The sequence below is a fragment of the Bidens hawaiensis genome, unplaced genomic scaffold (genome assembly GCF_021521415.1).
Source record: "Bidens hawaiensis isolate Kalapana, Puna unplaced genomic scaffold, B.hawaiensis_p1.1 tig00009577_1, whole genome shotgun sequence".
Taxonomy (NCBI): domain Eukaryota; kingdom Viridiplantae; phylum Streptophyta; class Magnoliopsida; order Asterales; family Asteraceae; genus Bidens; species Bidens hawaiensis.
Window position 1 is genome coordinate 285,096 of NW_027491716.1, and position 21,634 is coordinate 306,729.

Here is a 21,634-nt window from a genome sequence, read left to right on the forward strand (position 1 = left end):
TATATGAATGAAATTTAAGCCAAATAAATTAATTATGTTTAAAACATTAATAACGAGTAAAACTAAATAATTACTACTTTAAAAGCTTTCTGAAAGCAAAGATGGTGGAATGACAACTTGGAAGCATTTAGGGGGTGTTTGGTACAGATAATGGAAAAAGAGAGAAAATAGAAATGGAAATGGAATTGTAGAGAAAGAGAATTGGTATGGAGAATGAGAATCATTTCTCTTGTTTGGTACACGAGAAAATAAACAGAGAACTCTACCATACCCAACCCCACCTCCACCCAACCTGACACCACTCACCACAGCAGCCCCACTACCACAGCCCCACCACCACCAGCACCACCACCACCAGCCCCACACCACCAGCACCACCACCACAGCCCTTTCTTCAACCACAGCCCACCACCACCGGCTGCCGCCACCAAATCCCCTTCTTCAACCACAGTACACAAGAAATTAAAAAGATTCAAATTTTTGGAACATAAGATATAGAAAAAGGAGGCTCAGATCTGTCATCACTGCCTCTTTGGAGATTTTGTGGTGGTGGTTGTGGTGGCGATGATGATGATGATAATCAGAAGCCACCTGCGACCACCGCCGATTTCCACCACCACTGTCACCCACCTGCGACCACAATCACCCGACCATCTGAAAACCCTAACCTACCACGAACCACCACTTGAAACCCTAATCTCCGTTCACCCGTACCACCTGCAACCTACAACCGGTTACCATCTCTGTGTTCACCACTGCGAACGGCGGAGACGGGGTGGTGGTTGCAGACTTGGAGACGAGGTGGCGGCCGGAGACGAGGTGGTGACATGCTATGAGGAGGCTGCTGAGAAATGGATTTCTCTTTGTTTTAAAGAGAAATGGAATTCTCTAGTTTTAGAGAAATAGAAAGAGAAATAGAAATGAAAAGTGGAAAACAAACAAAAGAAATATTTCTAATTCTATTTTTCCCCAATCAAATCCCTCTACCAAACACCCCCTTAAAGTTTTTGATAAAATATGGCCTCAAAGTGAAATTGAAAGTTTAAATATTATATTATATATACTTAAATAACTTTTATTTGACAGCCATTATTCTTTTATTAATGCAACATATAAGCAAGTATGATATTATTAAAGTTGAAACTATATATTCATTTTCTAATGAATGTAATCATACCAGTCTACCTCCATAAATCTCCTTCTAAAACATACCAACACAATAAGAGAATAGTCTCACAACATTCAAATGGAAACCGCGGTCAGGCCATCGCCATTAACCCGGCTAAACACCATCGTAGGCAAATCCCACATCGGAAAACACTTCAAACTAAACGAAAGAAAAACCACCTTCACCACCGAACTTCGAGCCGGCACCGCCACCTTCTTAACCATGGCTTACATCCTAGCCGTTAACGCGAGCATCCTCTCGGACTCGGGCGCCACTTGCTCCATCTCCGATTGCATCCCCCTTTGCTCGGACCCGACCGTCACCTTGTCGAATTGCATCGGCCCTAATCTCCACCTCATTATCCCCAATTCCTCATGCAAGTTCCCACCAATCAACCCGGGTTATGCTGCATGCCTTGATAAAGTACGTAAAGACTTAATCGTTGCCACCGTTGCGTCTTCGCTCATCGGCTGCGTTATTATGGGAACTTTTGCAAACTTACCTTTAGCTTTAGCTCCCGGAATGGGGATGAACGCGTACTTTGCGTACACGGTCGTCGGCTTTCACGGCTCGGGCAGCATCCCATACGAAAGCGCGCTAGCCGCAGTTTTCGTCGAAGGGATGTTGTTTCTTTTAATCTCAGCCGTCGGATTACGAGCTAAGCTCGCGAAACTAGTCCCTAAGCCGGTCCAGATCTCGTCCTCGGCTGGGATCGGCTTATTTTTAGCTTTCATCGGCTTACAGAATAATGAAGGCATCGGCTTGATCGGCTACAGCTCCTCCACGCTTGTTACGTTAGCTGCTTGTCCGGAATCCTCTCGCGTGTCACTCGCTCCGGTTATTGTTTTCCCTAATGGCACCGTTTCGTTACTCCCCGGCGGCTCGGCTTCCGGGGAGATCATGTGTGTTGGTAACAGAATGGCGAGCCCCACGTTTTGGCTCGGCGTGGTCGGCTTTGTAATTATAGCTTATTGTTTGGTAAAGAATGTAAAAGGAGCAATGATTTACGGTATTTTTCATTATTATTATTATTTCCAAAAGTAAAGTAAAAGTTACTCTTACGCCACTTTACACTAATTAATAACTCTAAACTATTTTTTTGTTATTGTTAGGTATTGTATTTGTAACGGCGGTTTCATGGTTTCGTAACACGCAAGTCACAGCCTTTCCAAAAACTCCGGCTGGTGACTCCGGTTACGCCTACTTTAAAAAAATAGTCGATGTTCATAAAATTCGATCAACTGCAGGCGCGTTAAGCTTTTCTGGTATCAATAAACCCGCTTTTTGGGAAGCATTGGTTACTTTTCTCTATGTTGACATTCTAGACACCACCGGAACCCTATACTCCATGGCGAGATTCGCAGGATTCACCGATGAAAATGGCGATTTTGAAGGACAGTATTACGCAATGATGTCCGATGCAGCGAGTATCGTGGTAGGATCGTTACTCGGTACGTCTCCCGTGACGACGTACATCGAGTCGTCAACTGGGATAAGAGAAGGTGAGTTAAACTCTTAAATGTTATGGAACTTGTATGATTCATATTTATAAGTTTAAGGAGGGTTTTTCAAGACAATATATTTACATAATTCTACCTCTAACATATACTTATATTTTTTCTCTTTATTTATTTTTTGTTTTTATTTTTTTATGTTCATATCGCTACCTCTAACATTCACTTATTGCATTGTCTAATAAGGTGGGAGGACGGGCATGACATCATTGACAGTTGCAGGGTATTTTATGGTGGCGTTTTTCTTTACACCGTTGCTCGCATCGATTCCAGCATGGGCGGTTGGGCCACCGTTGATATTGGTAGGGGTGTTGATGATGAGATCTGTGGTGGAGATTGATTGGGAGGATATGCGACAGGCGATACCGGCGTTCGTGACGTTGATGTTAATGCCGTTAACGTACTCGATAGCATATGGTTTGATTGGGGGTATTGGGACCTACGTGGTACTTAACTTGTGGGACTGGGTTGAGGGTGTTTTGGGTAAATATAAGATTCTAAAGGGGGCTGATAGTAGTGGATGTGTAATTAATGGTAGTGCCAGGGGGAATGGTGTGATTGGTGAAAGTAATGTGGTGGAAAGTAGGAAAGTGCTTGAGGTTTAACTTTGTTAAAAAAGATTAGTTAGCATATATATATTGATATTGATGTCTTTGTAAACATGCACAATTTGAATATTTTCTTAATTTTATAATGGGTTAATCCTTTGGATAACTAAAATAATCTATCTATCTATAATATATATAAAAGAATACCCTAAAATCCTACATGTCGCGATGTGGTCGCTCCCTTCTTTTATGGAAACCACCAGATTGCTTGATTTTTAAATAAAGACCTCTCGTTGATTTAACCCGTTTCTTTAAAATTCGTGGGCATGGGCATCGTTTTTGACCCGGATATCTCAAATCAAATACCAAGTAACCCGTTTTATGTGAAAACCCTAACCTCCATAGCCATCTCTGTCGAGATCTTTTCTCAAGCTATCACTATCGATCTCACCTTTCTTTACTCAGCATCCCCTGCTTCTCTTTAAGCTTTAGATCTTCTTCGATTACAGTAGTTGGATTCGATTGGCAGAGATTACGCGCTCGCTCTCCAATTGAATGATCATACCTCATCACTGTCAGATCGAAGGTGTTCCAACCTTTCCATACTGTAATGCTCATAAAGGTGATTAGTTCTTCATTCTTACAATTTTGCCTCTTAATTTATGATTTTGTTGTTATAACTTCATTAAATAGATATGTAGAATATGTTCACACGAATCATAATTAGTTTATAGACTAATCTGTTCGGTTATGGATTTATTCGATTTGATTGATTTACCCTTAATCGAAAATCGAACCTAACCGAATTTGAAAAGTGGCTTATCGAACTGTAATCGATCCGAATTCAATTCAGTTTTGTTACAAGTTAAACCAACGGGAGAACCGAATCAACCTATTCATAAAGCCATTTACTAAATTAAATTTCATCACCTACTACTGAAAAAAAAAATTCTTTAAACGACCGTCATAATAAACTTAGCTAAGCCTCAAAACGAAAACAAACCTTAAAAATCTTGAAATCGATTTATATTGCAAATATGAAGACACACGTGACACATGACATTCAAAAACAAGAAAATCTTATTATTTTGACCTTAATCAATCAAAAAATCACAAAGGTAATAGTTTTACCGAAATACTAATACTTTTTAAAAATAGGACCATTTTGTAGCTTGATAGATTGGGAAAACATAAATACCCAAACTTTTTATGCAACCCATAATACACCTATATGATTTTTATGTGCATCCATCATAACCCCCAACAAATGTTCTGATGATGGCAATATAAAGGTGGGGTTCTGACATTTTTTGGGTTTCTATTCATTGTAGTTCGGCTTGTCCTAATTCCCAACCTTCTATGTTTTTTGGTTGCCTCGCATAAGATATCAAGTTACAAAAGAAAAAATGGGTTGAAATGTATCATTTATATGGGTGTTCAGAATGAAACTTCTTGGTGCAGAGTTTTTATTATTATTGTAATTATGGTTTTTATGTTTAGTAGGTTTAATGCTATCAAATTTACATTATCTTGCCAGTAGTTATGTCAAAATGATTAATCATAAAGCTGGCTGATGGTGTGATGGGTCGGTTTTGGACTCAAAACTGAATCAAAAACTGCAGTTTTGGTCTTGAGTTTTTGAAAACTATAGATTTTTGGTTTTTTTTGGTTTGGATTCAGTTTTGTCAATTTGGCTTGAAGTTTTTACGCCAAAAAATAGCTCGCCGAAAATAATGAATTTGCGTCTAAATCGTTATGTTATTGTTTGAGTTAAGTTAGTTCATTTTTTTCGCTTTCATGCACACCTCTACATGATTATATGATTCTTATTTTAGTGTGTCAATCAATATAGGCTGAAACACACACTTTTTTCACCCCTTCTTTTGTTTCTTTTCTTTTTTTTAACTTTTTATAAATAATCAACGTAGTCGTATCAAAACAAGTTATTTTCTCTTATGCCACCTAAGGTCATACTTCAACCCAAGCCCATAAGGGTGTTTGATTAAACCGATTGTTTTCTTCATATTTCATTTAGGGTTTAACGAGGAAAAATGAACTTTGAGATTAATTTTAGATATTTTAATTGCGAATTTATGCATCCAATGCAATTAGATTTTAGTTGTTATAACAATTTAAGTAGATTAAAACAACCGACTATCGTATAATATTGGTATTCGATCTGTTAAATGAGTGGTGATGTTTTAAGTTGCAGAACATGTTATAACCAAACTAGAGGTATGAAAGCATTTTGAACCATAATTGGGAATCATATAAACCGTATCCTGATTCTTTACCGTCACCGATTAGGATTGAGAGAGATTCTTAATATCATCTTCAGGCATGCTTTATCAGTATTTTACTAGCAAGGAAGCCGTTTATGAAGTCGACCTCTTTATTCAGTGATCCCCAGAAGGCGATCCAGCTCAGCATTTAATCAAAGAAGTTTTGTTTTGTGCAGCTTGAAAAGCTGGTAATCATTAATCCAATCCATTTTTTACTTTACGAGTTTATTTGATTTATCTTTTATCTCTTAACAAATAATACTAAAAAACTCAAAAACAGCCTAAGATGTTTATTCAACTTATTCTAGAACAAATATTGTCAAATCAACTTATGTTGTTAATTAAAAGGGTTATGATGTTGATATGAAATTTATATATTCTTATAGGTATGGATTTTCATGAGTTTTTACGAATACCGCAAAGGGATAGAAGGCGTTATCATGATGATGTTTCGATTATTGTGATTTCACTTGAAGGAAGGATATGAAGATCGTGTGTGAGCAAGTATTCAAGGTACAAATGACCCAGTGGTATGTGACGAGAATACGCGAATGGGTATTTGGCAGATCTATCATTGATTCTTGCCCCTGTTCGGAGCAAACTAATTAAAAGACATGGTGCAAGTTCATTAGAGCAGGTATCATGTGTTGATATTTGTTATACATATTTATTACTTTATGGTTCCTTATTAACTTTTGACATTAGACAGTTTAAGGAAACTGCCTCAAGCGATTGGAAATTACCTAGAATTGATGGAGTGATGGGAGGGTTAGTACATATAGTATTATAATATGATTTTATGCACATGATATCTAATTTGGCTGATGATTGCAGTTGCCTTTCATGAATTTAATAACTTTTTTTTGTTTGATAGTTAAAATGCCCCTGACTGCCTCAATTAAAATGTAGCATATTTGATTTACTTAAATTGAGGTGAAATTAAATCATCTATATGATTTTTCTTTTCTTTCAAAAGTTGTCTATTTTCAGAATATGGGCCATCGGTACTAAAAGGGCATGCTTCCGTTTCATTCAAACTGGGTTTTAAATAAGTTAAATGCAAATAATATTCTTCTGTTACCTCCACAAGCTTAAAAGGTATGTGTTTATTAAGTAGCAGACCAAAGCGGTTAGTATTATTCTTTTTTAAAATGTTTCGATTAAAGATTATATTAGCTGACCCTAGGCCTTCATTTTCGGTTTCTCTTAGGCAAACATAATTTTTTATTTATAACTTATTAGTTTAGTGTAGTGTTTGTATTTTTTAATTCCTGTAATGTTAATGTAAAACGTCTGTCTATTAATAGTATGAGGTTATAGTTTAGCAGAATTATTAAATTTTATAATAGGTATGATGACCATTTTTTTGGGGTCAAATCTGACCTCTTGAGTGTCAGAACTGAATTTTGCATAACTTTGACTTATAAAATTGAATGAAATTTGTTATCTGCATAAGAATTAGAGTATATCTGGAAGACTAGAACTAATTATTGTATTTTTGACTTAGTAATGATTTGAAAGGGTGCATGTTAGTTACATGTATAACAGGCTTTTATGTTGCAATTTGCATTTTGCTTCTACTTAAAACTTCTTATTCTTGTTGTGTTATTTGATTCTCATAAAGGCTGCAAAGTTGTTATTCTGAGCTGAAGTTTCTGGTTCCACCTCTTTTTGTTAGTGGATTGGTTTGTGAAAGTAATTTATAACATTTTGATACTTAAAAGAGGTTTTGCATTTATTTTGTAGTTGTTGAAAAATTCCTATTATATAAGGTAACTCATTTGTGCTGATGTATTAGTTTTCTTTTGTGGTTTCTTTAGTATGCGTTTGATCCTTTATTTTGGTGCACAATCCATTATTTTGTGTATGCGCCAGTTTACTTGCATGCTTTGGTTTTGTGGTAAAGCTAAAATTTAGACATTATTATCTTTCTACCGTCTGAAGTACATATTATTAAGATAAGTAATTCAAAAGGCTCATTAAAATATTTATTATTACACACAGTGGGTCTACTATTATTCAAAACAAACAAATTTTGTTTTGGGCAGTGAGTCTACTATTATTCAAAACAAACAAATGTTAAACATAATATGTGCGCTACCAAAGACGATTGTAAGAACGTTGGTCCTGCGAATATGCGGGTTGTAAAAGGAAGGAAAAGCGATTTAATTATCCAATGCCTCCAAAAATTTTACTTGCTTTTGTTATTGCATCGTTTAGACGAGGACGATGGTTTGATTTGATAACAAGGTAAATTACACAAATTCTTGACATGTTTGACATGTTTAGTGAAAAGACAATACATCAAAATTTAGGCATTCTTATATGTTGTTCAAAATTTAGGTATTCTTATATGTTGTAAAAGAATAGAGCCAAAATTTTTATGTTCTTGATTCAAATGCAGTGAAGAACACTTACGACATGTGTGTTTACACTTTATCGGCATTAAATATTTACATGTGGTAATTATGTTCTTGATTAAAATGCAGTGAAGAACACTTACGACATGTGTGTTTACACTTTATCGGCATTAAATATTTACATGTGGGTATGTGAGAAGTCAACTTTTCAAGTGTTGGCATTTGTTTAATGAAGTTCCTAGCTTTTCCAACTACCCTGTTATTAAATAAATTGGGTACTCAAGAAAACTTCTTAGTGGTGTAGTGCATATTCTTCGTCGCCAGTCAATCCTTTTCATCACCGGTTAACTTCCGATTACCACCCACCATCATCAACCTCCTCTTTCATGTATCAACCATCATCGTCACCTACATCTACCGCTACTTCTTTGTTACTATGAACAAACGAACGTAAACAAAGATAATAGAACAAAGTTACATGAACATAATTCTTTAGGTTAGCTAACAATGGTTAGGTTTGGTTTGTAATATTAGTTTGGTGGGTCAACATCTTAACAAAATTAACACGCAAACTAAACTTTATGGAAGTAAAAAATATTAATATTCTACACAAAATGAAATTAAACCACAGATAAGAACAAAACCAAACAAATTAAGTAAAAGATGTGAATGTAAACTTAGTCTCTAGCAATTCAAATTCTTCAATTCATTCATGGTCCAATACACTATCCAAAACAAAACAAAACAAAACAAAATTACAATTTTATCCACCAAAAAGTAGTTGATCCATTAAACTCAATTTCCCTACACCACATGACCAAACAAACCTAATAAAACCATACAAACGTACAAAAAACAAACTAAAATTAAAATTCAACTACAAACATAACATATACTTTTATATTCACATAACCCTTGATTTTAATACAAAACTTATGTTTGCGTACACATCTAAACACATTATACAAGAAAATTATATAAAAAACCTAAAATAACCCGCGTAACACGCGGGCTAAAAGCTAGTAATATATATAAACGAAACCCCTAAAATCCTACATGTCGTGATGTGGTCGCTCCCCCCTTTTATGGAAGCCACTAGATTGCTTGATTTTTAAATAGAGACATCTCATTGATTTAACCAAAATTCATGGGTATGGGTCTTACCAAAACCAGATAGCTCTTAAATGGGTTATAACATCTCATTAAATTAAAAATTAATCTTACCAATTATTTGATATGAAAATCCTATAAAATAGGGATATACTAAAATTTGATATCCAATTTAAAAAGAAAAAGATATATTTATAATTAATAAACAATTTTTTTTACATGTAATATATGTTACATTTAATACAAAACATCGAAAGCATAAAAAAAATGTTTTGTTTTTTTTTTTACATTTTTTTAGTAATTTTTATATATGTTTTCAGAAGAGAGAAAATGTAAATAAACTTTTACATTTTTTATTAACTTTAATTGTGGACTACAAGATTTAATCTTTAATTAAAAACATGTGGTTGAGAATAGGTTTCTAGAGTTTTCACAACTAAAGTGGGTTTTTATTCTAACCTCTCCCTATATATATATATATATAGGGAGAGGATCAAGAGAAAACTCATCTTTAAAGAAAAAACTTAAAAACTACTAAATAATTATTTTTAATTAAAAATAAAAAATATTTTCAAATTTTCGTTTTTGCCATTATTCTTATATTTTCTTACCCTTTGCTCGAAAAAAATAAAAAAATAAAAAAAAACAAAAAAAAAACCGCTGCAATGCACATACGTATTACTGTGCGATACCATTGTATTACACATGTGTATTACTATGTATTTATGAGTTTAATAGTGTTTAATTGCATATATTCAATATTTATGTGTTGTATATGTGTAGTAGTGTTGTATTATATGGAAAAAAATAATAATAAAATAAAAGTCGATGTGGTGCATATGTGCGTTGATGTTGTATTACACATACGTACTAATGTGTATTTGATGTGTGTATTAGTCTTATATTGCATATATACAATAGTGTGTATCAAATATATGCAATAGTGTTGTATTCTATGCAATACAAACACTTTTGCAAACATACAATGCACATTATTACACATGCACACTATACCGACAAGGTTTTTTTTTTTGGAACCAATAACAACATATAAGAATAATAGAAAAAAAGAAACTTAAAAAAAAATTTAAAAAGTTAAAAATAGTTTTTTAGGAGTTTTTAAGTTTTCTTTTTAATAGGAGTTTTCACTAGATCCCACCCCTATATATATATATATATATGGATTCTAATGTTATTTATTGTAAGAAAGTTAACAATATACTTAGGGTTTGATGATGAAATAGTTTCACAAATATATGAGATGCTATAACCCGTTTAAAAGTTATCCGAGTTTGGTGAGACCCATGACCCACTTAATTTTTTTATTATAAAATTGTTTCTTACTTATAAGTAATATCTTTTAAAAAAAATCGGATATTAGTTTTTAGCATATCCCTATTTTATAGCATTTTCGTATCAAATATTTGGTAAGGTTAATTTTTAATTTAATAAGATGTTATAACCCGTTTAAAGGCTATCTGGGTTTGGTGAGACCCATACCCATGAATTCGGGTCAAATGCATGAGAAACCACCACTTACTAATAAAGCAATCTGTTGGCTTGGGAGAAGTTAGGAAACAACCAGAGAGCTTTTAAAGGTTTCGTTTATATCTATTTAAGATAAGATTTAAAATTTGTGGGTTTAACGAAAGTCAAACCAGAAACACAAAAAAAGTAACAATTTTTTTATCGGCCAATTTCATTGAAAAACCAAACTTTCTAGCAAGTTAGAAAATGTAGAGTGGTTGCACCAAGATACAACACACCCAAATTACATAGAAAATGAAAAAGCACACCAACTATCCCAATCCATCTCTACTAATTTCCCTCTATTTTTCAGTCATAGGAAGCTAAATCTCTTGATATCTTTCTTAATTCTAGTGTTATTTATTTACTTTTTTTAATCGAAAATAGCATCATATATTTAACCATTTTTACCTTTATTTTAACATAAGTTTATGTTGAAAGTATGAAGTATTCTCGTTATTATACAATTTGTGTCTAATATTATAATTGTGTATTTGTGTATTTTGCATGACTAATTTGCTAGTTAATGGGACATAATGGGCGTGGTCCGCGTGGATGCAAGAGGATAATATGGGCTTGTAGCAGTGCTTATGGGCTTAAGCCTAATGGGTTAAAGTAGTTTGTGTGTTTGCATTGATAAAAGGAAAGATTAGATTGGCTTAATTAGCATGGAATCTATTGAAATATGTGTTTACTTTCAATTCAATGTCAAACATTTGTTTGCATAAATACTTAATAATAATTTTTCTGGTATTGTATGTTTAATATGCTGTTGAGACACTATAGACTTTTGGAGTGTTATTGGGCTGATTGGTTGGATGGTTACTTATGGGCTTGGATGCTAGCTTGGACCTAAAGCTGGAGATGAGAAGGTCCAGCCCATATGGGTTTATTAAAACGAAGAATATTTCCTATTTCCTGTTGGTTGTATTTTTCATCTTCTTGATTCCAATTAGGGTTTCTATTGTTGAGTGTAGTTTATGTAATCGGTTCGGTGTTTAGAACATGACAATGATGGTCTAAGTTCTTTTATTTTTCTTATCTATCTTCCGTTCATTGTTTGGTTGATTTATTCCAGAGTTTCTCATCAATTGATAAAGAAGTATGATTTGCGACATGGTATCGGAGATAGGAAATATTCTTCGCTTTAATAAACCCATATGGGCTGGGCGTTCTCATCTCCAGCTTTAGGTCCAAGCTAGCATCCAAGCCCATAAGTAGCCATCCAACCAATCAGCCCAATAACACTCCAAAAGTTCATAGTGTCTCAACAGCATATTAAACATACAATACCAGAAAAATAAGTATTTATGCAAACAAATATTTGACATTGAATTGTAAGTAAACACATATTTCAACATCCCCCCTCAATTCAATAGACAAATACATTAAAGAAATAAAAAAAAACAATTCTCATGTCTTGTAAAACATGCGTAACTCATTCCTCAAAATTCAAACTTTACAAAACAAGCTGTCATTAAAAAACTCTACTTTTCAAACAAACTCACTTTTCTTTTTCTAAAACATATGCCAAGTGATTTGAAAATACGAATTTTTTGAGCAAAGAACATTATAAAGGTGAGCTATGCTACACATAAAAAACAAGAACCAAAGGCATTTCCTAATAAATAGATAAAAAACAAGAACCAAAGGCATTTCCTAATCAATAGATGCAACAACTTAATTGTTACACATTAAGTTTATTGGACTCTTTCAAGAAGATGAAAAATACAACCAATAGGAAATATTCTTCGCTTTAATAAACCCATATGGGCTGGGCCTTCTCATCTCCAGCTTTAGAGTTATAATACGACAAGACTGAAGGGGAGGGGGGGCTTATCTTCATCAGTCTTCGTGAGATTGCTCTTTGTTTTCTATATTTGAAACATTGTTCTTCAAAACAAAAGTGTTTTCTTTTAAATAAGTTATTTAAAGAATAAAACAAGGAAATCTTTTCATAATAAGTTTTTTAGTGTTCTTTTGAGAACATGTGTTGGTTTTCTTACATTCTCGTGATTGACCTTATGTTAAAAAAAGGAATAAAAGTGTTGTTCGATCTTGATTATTGTATGAATTGTTTTTTGTTACAAGGTGGATCTGTATGAAATAAGATTTCAAATACTTAAAAGTAAAGGACTTATTTAAATCTCTTGCACATTTGTTTGTTATTGTTGTTTCTTGGTCTTCATATTCTATGAGTCTTAAGCTTTGTGCTAGGAGTAGTAACCTTTGATCTTATAATTGTCTGAAATCTTTGTCGTGTGTTATTCCATGGTTGGGAACTTGCGCGATTGGTTTTGTTGTGAAATTGTTTGACTCGTATGATTTACAATCTATGACTTGTTTTGTAGTTAGTTGAATCGTGTGGTTGATGTGTTTAACCGATCTTATTGTTGAGAGTGTTCTTGATTCTTGACGGCCTTGTTGTTTTCTCGCGTGAGATGTTTTCTGTTGTAAAATCATGTGATTTTTTATACAATCACAAGTTAATTTTTGGTTGTAAAATTGTTGTCTGATAAATGGTCATGTGATTCTTATTTTTTATCAGACTTGTTTCTATATCTTGTGATTCGGTATTTTTGTGAGGTTGTAAAAATTTTTGCTTGATTCAAATTAGTATTTATGTTCTTTACAAGTTTTAAAATGCTTCTTGTAAAGTTGTAAAAGTTTTTTGATCAAGTCAAATTAGTATTTAAGTTCCTCACAAGTTTTTCAGACATGTTTCTGAATTCTAAAAGTCATGTGACTTTTCTCTTATAAAATCTTCTAAAAGTCGTGTGACTTTTGTCTTCTCATATGAATCTAGTGGTTGTTTTAATCTTGTGATTCAATGGTTGTTGTGAAGTTGTAAAAGTTTTTTTCTTGAGTAAAAATTAGTCTTTATGTTCTTTACGAGGTATATGTTTCTTGTGAAGTTGTAAAAGTTTTTTTATCAAGTCGAATTAGTCTTTAAGTTCTTCACATGTCTTGTTTTCAGATGTGGTTCTGATTTCTTTTAAAGTTGTGTGGCTTTTATTTTCTTATCAAATATGTTTTTGATAGTTATGTGGAATCCTATGATTCTTTCCTCTTGTGTTCTTTTTCTGTTGTGTTAAAGAAAGTTTCCATGTCTTGTGACATATTTGTCTTATAGACATTTATCTGACCAGATTTGTGTCTGATATCTGTTATACATTCATACGAATCTATGATTCTGTGTTAATTGGAACATACTATATGTTTGTTCTCTTGCGTGTGTTTACTGCAATTTATGATGTACCATGTGGTATTCTTTGAAGTTTATTCATTTATCAATGATGAATCTAAACTGCATTGTTGATTTAAATGTTTTTGTTGGGTAACTGTGTTGCGAGAAAGTTCTTATTGTTAAAGTTCTAATATGTTGTTTAATATCTTGGTTTGTTTTGTATGAGGTATATTGGTGCATGGATCGCTAGGCTTGAAGCTATTTGGACCTGAAGTGCTTGGGATCATGTATGGGCTTAGGTCACACACTCACACGCATCTACCCTTGTACTCGGACGTTCTTACTAGAATTGCAAGTTGTGTAAGTTTTCTTTCTAAAACCAAGCTTTAGTTATGTGGTGATTAAAGTTTTCTCTCAAACATCATTATTCATGTCTTTTGTTCTTGAAAGTTGGTCTAGAAATTAAAAGAAAACAATTTTGAAGTTTTATATCTTGAAAGATTTATTGTCGCTTAATCTGTTCTTGTAATAGACTTGAGTGATCCTTTATGAATCATTTGTTAATATGTAGTTATATTGTTTTTAATGTTGTGAAATCATTAAAAGGAAATGTTACTAAGGTGGTGTATCTTTGATCAGTTGACTTCTAGTTACCAACAAATTAAATGAGGATACTTGTTTCCAATTTTCTGTTTATGTTTTACATGAAGCAGTTGTCTTTGCTCTATTGGCGCATATTTTTGTATCTTCAAATTCTCAGTTTTTGATATTTTAGTGATTTGTCAATGAAGTATTGTAAAAATTAGTTGTTCAAATATGCTGAAAATTTACAAGAAATGGGTTTAAGGTTCAAGGAAATATGTGTTCCAATTCGTTTAAAATATTTGAAAAGTGTAACGATTGGTTTAACAAAGAGCAGTCGACTGCATTAATGTGCAACAATTAAGTTGTTGCATCTATTGATTAGGAAATGCCTTTGGTTCTTGTTTTTTATGTGCAGCATAGCTCACCTTTATAATTTTCTTTGCTCATAAAATTCATATTTTCAAATCACTTGGCATATGTTTTAGAAAAAGAAAAGTGAGTTTGTTTGAAAAGTAGTTTTTTTAATGACAGCTTGTTTTGTAAAGTTTGAATTTTGAGGAATGAGTTGCGCATGTTTTACAAGACATGAGAATTGTTTTTTTTATTTCTTTAATGTGTTTGCCTATTAAATTGAGGAGAGATGTTGAAATATGTGTTTACTTTCAATTCAATATCAAACATTTGTTTGCATAAATACTTAATAACAATTTTTCTGGTATTGTATGTTTAATATGCTGTTGAGACACTTTGGACTTTTGGAGTGTTATTGGGCTGATTGGTTGGATGGTTACTTATGGGCTTGGATGCTAGCTTGGACCTAAAGCTGGAGATGAGAAGGCCCAGCCCATATAAGTTTATTAAAACGAAGAATATTTCCTATTTCCTGTTGGTTGTATTTTTCATCTTCTTGATTCCAATTAGGGTTTCTATTGTTGAGTGTAGTTTATGTAATCGGTTCGGTGTTTAGAACATGACAATGATGGTCTAAGTTCTTTTATTTTCTTATCTATCTTCCATTTATTTTTTGGTTGATTTATTCCAGAGTTTCTTATCAATTGATAAAGAAATATGATTTGTGACACAATCTCCTAATATTTAGAGAATGATTTGTCCCTCTTCCTCCAATTGATTTTAAAGTTTGATTCGGTCTCTTGAATCAAGTAGTTCATATATATCACTTGTTTATGAAATTGATATACTCATATACAACGGTTAGTTTTGAGAGTGTTATAATTTTGGGTCTGTAATTCTTCATACACATATTGCAATACTTGTCTTTGATTTGGAATTATAGGGTCTTGATTTACCATTCTTGACAATATAAAAGGGCTAAGACCATGTTCTATACTAAATATCTTATATTTGTAGCATATACAACAAATTGATTACTCATCGACGGAAGTAAAAAATATAAACAAAGAATACTATTTAGAAAATAAATTGATAAATTTATAAATAGCAACTATTCCAACAATATTTTTACAAGGAAATTTAATTTTGACCCTTTATTGCTAACAAACGTGTGAATTGTACACGCGTTTATGCAACCAAAACGGCAGAACAAAATGATTTTAAATGAAAAAAAGTTTGCTAAAATGGGGTCTCTAAATGAGAAAATTAGGGGCCGAAGAACCCGACAAACTGTCAATAGTTTTCACAAATTCAAACAGATCAATAGTTATGCTGATATTAAGTTTGATAATTTTCTAGGTTGATTTAGAAATCGCTTATGCGTCCCATTTGTTTTTTGGAGGATCCGTATCATCGGGCATATATGAAAATTATACTGTTTTTAGCTTATACAAAGCTTGTGAAATGGCAATGCTTTTAGCTTATACAAAGCTTGCGAATGGCAACGTTTTTCACTTACACAAAACTTGTGAAATGCAATGTTTTTAGCTTATACACAAAGCTTGTGAATGGCAATCAATCGAGTTTATGCAACAAACATATATTGTATCTCTATGTATGAGAATTGCATATATCTTCTCAAAACCTTAAAAATTGCATAGCGTAACATACAAGGCATTTTAAACTTGATTGAAAGAAATTAATAAATTTTCATTCGAGTATAAAAACAAAGTTACATACTAGTCTCTAAAATTATGAGGATGGGCCAGGGATACCCATTATGTATCATGTCAAAACAAAGTTCAAAACACACTAGCTTGGATTAACATGCTATTCTACTACTTTTTAATCAATAAGACTAATATACTACAAACTATAAATAAATTTGAACCTACCTTTTTTACATGAAAAAAAAATCTTCTTACAAACCTGTTTTACCTAGTGAAACTAAAGAATTATGTATATCTACCTTTGAATAATTTGTGACATAAAACAGAACAAAAAAGCATTAATTTGGCAAACTCCAAAATCTTTCATATTTCAATATTATGAACAGAAACTACCTACAAAACCTAAGTTTATACAACATAAACCATGCCAACTTCCAACAGAGATGCTGGAGGGACCTTCAAAACAACATCCGGGCCCCGACAATTCCTCCGCAAGAAATTATACCCGAAGTTAATCGCTAACCGTTTAAAAACCGATGACCCTTGTTTCGCTTTCACATGTGAATGCCCGAGTATGAAAGTGGTCCCACTTTGTTGAGCCGCCATCAAATCTTCAAGTTCTTGTCTCATTTGAACCTCGGTTGGGTCTTTCGGGTCTTCAATGACAAATTGAACCCGTCTCTCTTTAGGTGCACTCATTTCGATGATGTCACCTATGCTTTCAACGCTTTGGAACCCGCACGAAACGCTTTCTTGTTGCATGTTTTCGTCCACCTCAAAAACCAGACTTCTAGAGAATTCCATGTTTCCTACAACCGCTAGTCGGTGTTCACCCGATGACCTCTCGGAAGCAGATGGATGATCCTCGTTGCCTGCACGGGTGAAAAAGTTAACTTACACGGTTATGTAATGCAAAGGTTCGGGTTGAAATGGGTCATTTATAGTATGAGCCGAAAAAAAGCCCAGGCTAGGCTTGGCACAGAAACAGGTCAACCCATTTGACCTATATGATTTGTTTGACCCATTTGACTTAAAAAGAATGAATTTTTGAGCTGTTTTGAGATATATACATCAATTACAGATCAAGGGTTAACCCGTTTGACAAACAACTAGTTTGACCCGTTTAGCTAAAAAGATATATATATATATATATATATATATATATATATATAGCAATTACCGATCGTGGCCTCGTGGGTTAGCCTGTTTGACCCGTTTAGCTAAAAAATGATTTTTTTTTCTTTATTACCGATCATGGGTCAATCCATTTGACCCGTTTACCTAAAAAAATGAATTTGAGTAATATACATAACAATAACCTCGATCGATACTCGTTTGTGGGCGACACCAATCATAGTGAATAAAATCCGCAAGCCTCTTAACAAGATCCGACTCGAACAAATCAACATCCTGGTGAACATCTCGATACCCGTAGCGCACAATGCATCTATAAGCACGAAGAGACGCGGGGCCCACACGACCAAGCAAGTACCTTTCATCCGGGGGGACAAACGGGACAGGCACGGATTTCACACACACAAACACTAAAATGCGGTGAAACGCCGGGAGGTTTGTAACAAACCGCGAAAAGTTTGCAGGAATTCCTGATGTTAAGTCAGTAAACACGAGCCTGATCCCGGGGACCCTACAAATGCCCAAAGTGGGACCCAAGGCTAGAAGCCATTCTAAAGAGACCTTATTGTGAAGGTCATATTCATATTTCTTAATGGTTGCATAATGCCAAACGAACATAACGGTTACTAGAAAGAGTGATAGTAATATCGGAAGCCACGCGCCTTCGCGGAACTTGACTAACGAAGCCGAGAAGTAGAGAAGTTCGATTGACCCGAAGAAAAGTAAGAAAACGAGAGCGATAATTGGCGGTTTATGCCAACAAAGAATTATTACTAAAGATGTGAGGCAGGTTGTCACCAACATTACCGCCATTACCGCCAATCCTGCAATGAAAATGACCAAATATTAGTATAATTCAAATTATGATTTGTTAAAACAATATTAGAAAATGACAGATTAGTTTTACGTTTTCGTAAAAATCGAATGTTCGGATGTTTTGCATGTAACTAAAACTGAAAAAAACAAACAGAATGAATGGTTTTTTATATTTATTTTGAATGTAAAGTAATTTATAAGAAATTCACAAAATAGTGTACCAGAAGTATTTTAGCCCATTTGTAAATAATCAATTAATCATTAATTAACAAAAAATTTAGACCTTAATTACCAAAAGAGTCGAAATTGAACGGTTTTCAAAAACCGAATTATTGGTTTTTGGTTTGGTTTAAACTCAAAACCGACCCATGAAGACTCCTAATTTGTAGGACCTACCAGATGCATTTCCCATGTGTTTAATGTCACGGAAACCGATAGTTACAGCAATGCATAGGATCATGAGTATCCAATTGATCTCAGGTATGTAGATTTGACCATGAATCTTGTCAGAGGTGTGCACAACTTTGACTCTCGGAAAACAACCGAGTGAAAAACTTTGGTTGATAATCGAGAATGTTCCGCTTATAATTGCTTGGCTTCCTACAACTGAAGCAAGGATGGCTATTGCAAGCATGGGCCATCTCAAACTTTCTGAAACAACACGGGCTCGGGTCAAACCGCTGTTTGTTAACACTTTGACCATGTAAAAAGTCAAACATGTACCTGGTACCGAGACATAATAGCTGATTTGATCGGCTTGGTGGTTTTTTGATAAGTAAGCTGCTTGACCCATATAAGCAAGTATGAGTGCCGGATAAACCAGAAATGTGAATGCAATCTGTAAGGGCAAAATGGGAATTTCAGGATATTGGTAAATATCATACAGCAAGTGACAAAAATACCGTTTACCTGGATTGCAGCGTAAGAGAAGTGACCAAGATCTGCGAACATTGCTTCCGAGCCTGCAAGTGCAGTTGACCAATCAAACTACAATGACTTTTCGGGTTAAACTTAATCCTAAACTAATGTCTATCTTGACTCTAAAAAAGTCAATCCATAAACATTAACTTTTTCCACGTTTAGTACTTGGAATAAACTTGTATTTGGTAAAAGAATTTCTTGAATTTCAAGAACTTTTTCAATATTGAAGCTGTAGGTGACCGCGCTTGATTAAAAAATTCACTAAAGACAGTAAATTTGACAACAAAGACTTAAAAAGATTAAAACTTTTTACCTGTTATGCACAGTAAAATTCCTCCCAATGACATCCAACCTTGTTTTTTGGTCTTCTTGAATAACTTTAACATGTAATATGGTGAAAGAGCTTGATAAACATGTGGATTCCAATGGATTAGATTGTATAATCAAAGAGCACTTATGCATATCAGCCATACTAACACGATAGGAGCAAAAAAGAAACCGACCCGATGTGTGCTATAGTGTTGTAGAGCAAATAGGCACACTAATATAAAGTAAGTGATCGGGATCACCGCATCTGCAAGTTGAAATTATGTTAAAAAAGATATCCATAACAATAATCTAGTCGTGCAAAATAATTTGCTTTTTTTCGAAAAGCGAAAATCTATATCCTTTTCGGACAGTTCCTAAAAGAATTCATTCAAATGATGAATTGCAAAAAGGGTGTTGGACGTGCGCTTTAGAACTAGTTATCATGGCCTAAAAAGTCACACAAATTGGCGCGGAGTGGAAACAGAAAGTTAAACAGAGAAATATTCTCAAAAGACATTTGATTAAAACTGAATGCTTTTCGTAGAAAATTCTACATTTGACTGGTTTGCCAATTTTCCGAAATTTTAAATTGACTCATAATTATTAAAATTAAGACTATAAATAAAGGCGTAAATTAAGTTAATTAGTGATTCAAGTGTTTGGGCTAACTAAGAAACAATTGAAAATTTGCAAAATTTGGGAAAACTCTTGCTTGACGAACTTGGAACCCTTATCGGTGAAATTTGGGTCTAGTTACTCCTGGCCCAAGTTATACCCGCTTGATGTTTTGGGCCAACTGGTCCAAGTAAGAGTCTGCCAACTCTTGTATCAGCACCTCATCACAAATTCTATTTTACCCTTTAATAACCACACAAACGCGTACACCTCATCATTTCAATAACCAAACATCCCTAAATTATAATCCAAATGTAAAAGAGGGAGCATTAAAACTCACATTGATGATGATTATTAGGCATTGATAACTCAAGGCCAGATACCGCAGAGAAAACTACAAACAGAAAACAAAAGGAAACACATGATGCGAATTACCATAAACTTAAACGCACATTCAGAATCAAATTTAATAATAACCAAATTATTACCAGATATGACGGGAGTTAGGAGCCCGTCGCCAATAACCATACAAGTGCCAAGAAGAACCAAGATTAATAAAGCCGTATGCAAAAACTTATACTTTTCAAGCAACATTTTCACTTTAGAATTATACTTCCGATCGGGAGATTGCTCCAACTTATAAGTAGATAATGATTCATCAGCAATCTGTCTGTTTGGTAACAGGCTTACTTTAGCATGCCGGCATATTGAGGAATAAAGTGCAAATGTACCACCTAAACATCAACTAAACAGTTAACATAACTCTTAAATTTTAGTTAATTGGGAATTTTATAAAATTATAAATAAAGTGAACACTAGTGGTTTGTGGTTACCTTCACCATTATCATCAGCTCTGAGAACGATAAACACGTATTTGAAAAGCGGGACGAGCGTTAAAGTCCAGAAAACGAACGAAAGTACACCGAAAATCTCTTCATTTGTTTCCGAGTGATGAATATCTTCTGCAAATGTGCTTCGGTAAACATAAAGTGGAGATGTGCTGAGGTCACCATAGACTACACCAAGACTTTGATAAGCTAATAACAATGTTGTCCTCCAAGAATTCTTCTAAATGCATTTAACAAACAAATCTTAATAAACATTTAACAAAAGTAACCAGAAAATGAAGAAAAACAAGAACTTTATCGCTTAAACCTTCGAATTCTGCCAACATTTTCCATTTTCCATATCCATGTTTCAAGATTTTTCCTTTGAGTTCACTGTGACTGAATCAAATGAAATAAAGATTGAAACTTTATATTGACACCAACAAATTCCTGATTTCAAACAAGAAAAATCAAGTGCAATTATGAAAACAGCTCATATTTCTAATCAAGATTTGCTTTTTAAGGATCAAGAAAGTGAGACCCATTTGCAAATAGACCCCCTAGTGGTGTCCCATACCTTTGTTTCAAGAATTTGATGTAAACATTACAATTCCCACTCATTGAAAAGTGAAATAGGCACCATGATGATGCTGAACAAGTGATAAGTTTGAAGGCAAAAAGATAAAGACTTCAACTTTTTTTCATTTTAC

At 33.8% G+C, this 21,634-nt stretch overlaps 1 protein-coding gene and 1 pseudogene across 2 annotated transcripts; one reads left to right on the forward strand and one right to left on the reverse strand.

Moving 5' to 3' along the window:
• The first annotated feature begins 1,243 nt into the window (after positions 1–1,243).
• Positions 1,244–3,327, forward strand: LOC143533013 (adenine/guanine permease AZG1-like). Its single transcript, XM_077027902.1, has 3 exons — positions 1,244–2,177; positions 2,281–2,670; positions 2,869–3,327. Exons 1-3 carry the CDS (start codon positions 1,247–1,249, stop codon positions 3,285–3,287), a joined length of 1,740 nt encoding a protein of 579 aa, XP_076884017.1. The 5' UTR covers positions 1,244–1,246; the 3' UTR covers positions 3,288–3,327.
• A 13,328-nt stretch (positions 3,328–16,655) lies between these two features.
• Positions 16,656–21,634, reverse strand: LOC143533042 (potassium transporter 2-like; annotated as a pseudogene). Its single transcript, XR_013135284.1, has 10 exons — positions 21,253–21,634; positions 20,931–21,165; positions 20,586–20,831; positions 20,438–20,491; positions 19,487–19,747; positions 19,162–19,214; positions 18,976–19,090; positions 18,649–18,903; positions 17,622–18,260; positions 16,656–17,174 (listed from the first exon to the last, which is right to left on the reverse strand). The product of XR_013135284.1 is annotated as a potassium transporter 2-like (transcript).

Bases quoted from the DNA above. Each gene is read 5' to 3' on its own strand.
- LOC143533013 (XM_077027902.1), top strand. From the start codon at position 1,247: ATGGAAACCGCGGTCAGGCCATCGCCATTAACCCGGCTAAACACCATC. The intron at 2,178-2,280 runs GTATTTTTCATT...TGTTATTGTTAG, and splicing joins AAAAGGAGCAATGATTTACG to GTATTGTATTTGTAACGGCG. The intron at 2,671-2,868 runs GTGAGTTAAACT...TTGTCTAATAAG, and splicing joins GTCAACTGGGATAAGAGAAG to GTGGGAGGACGGGCATGACA.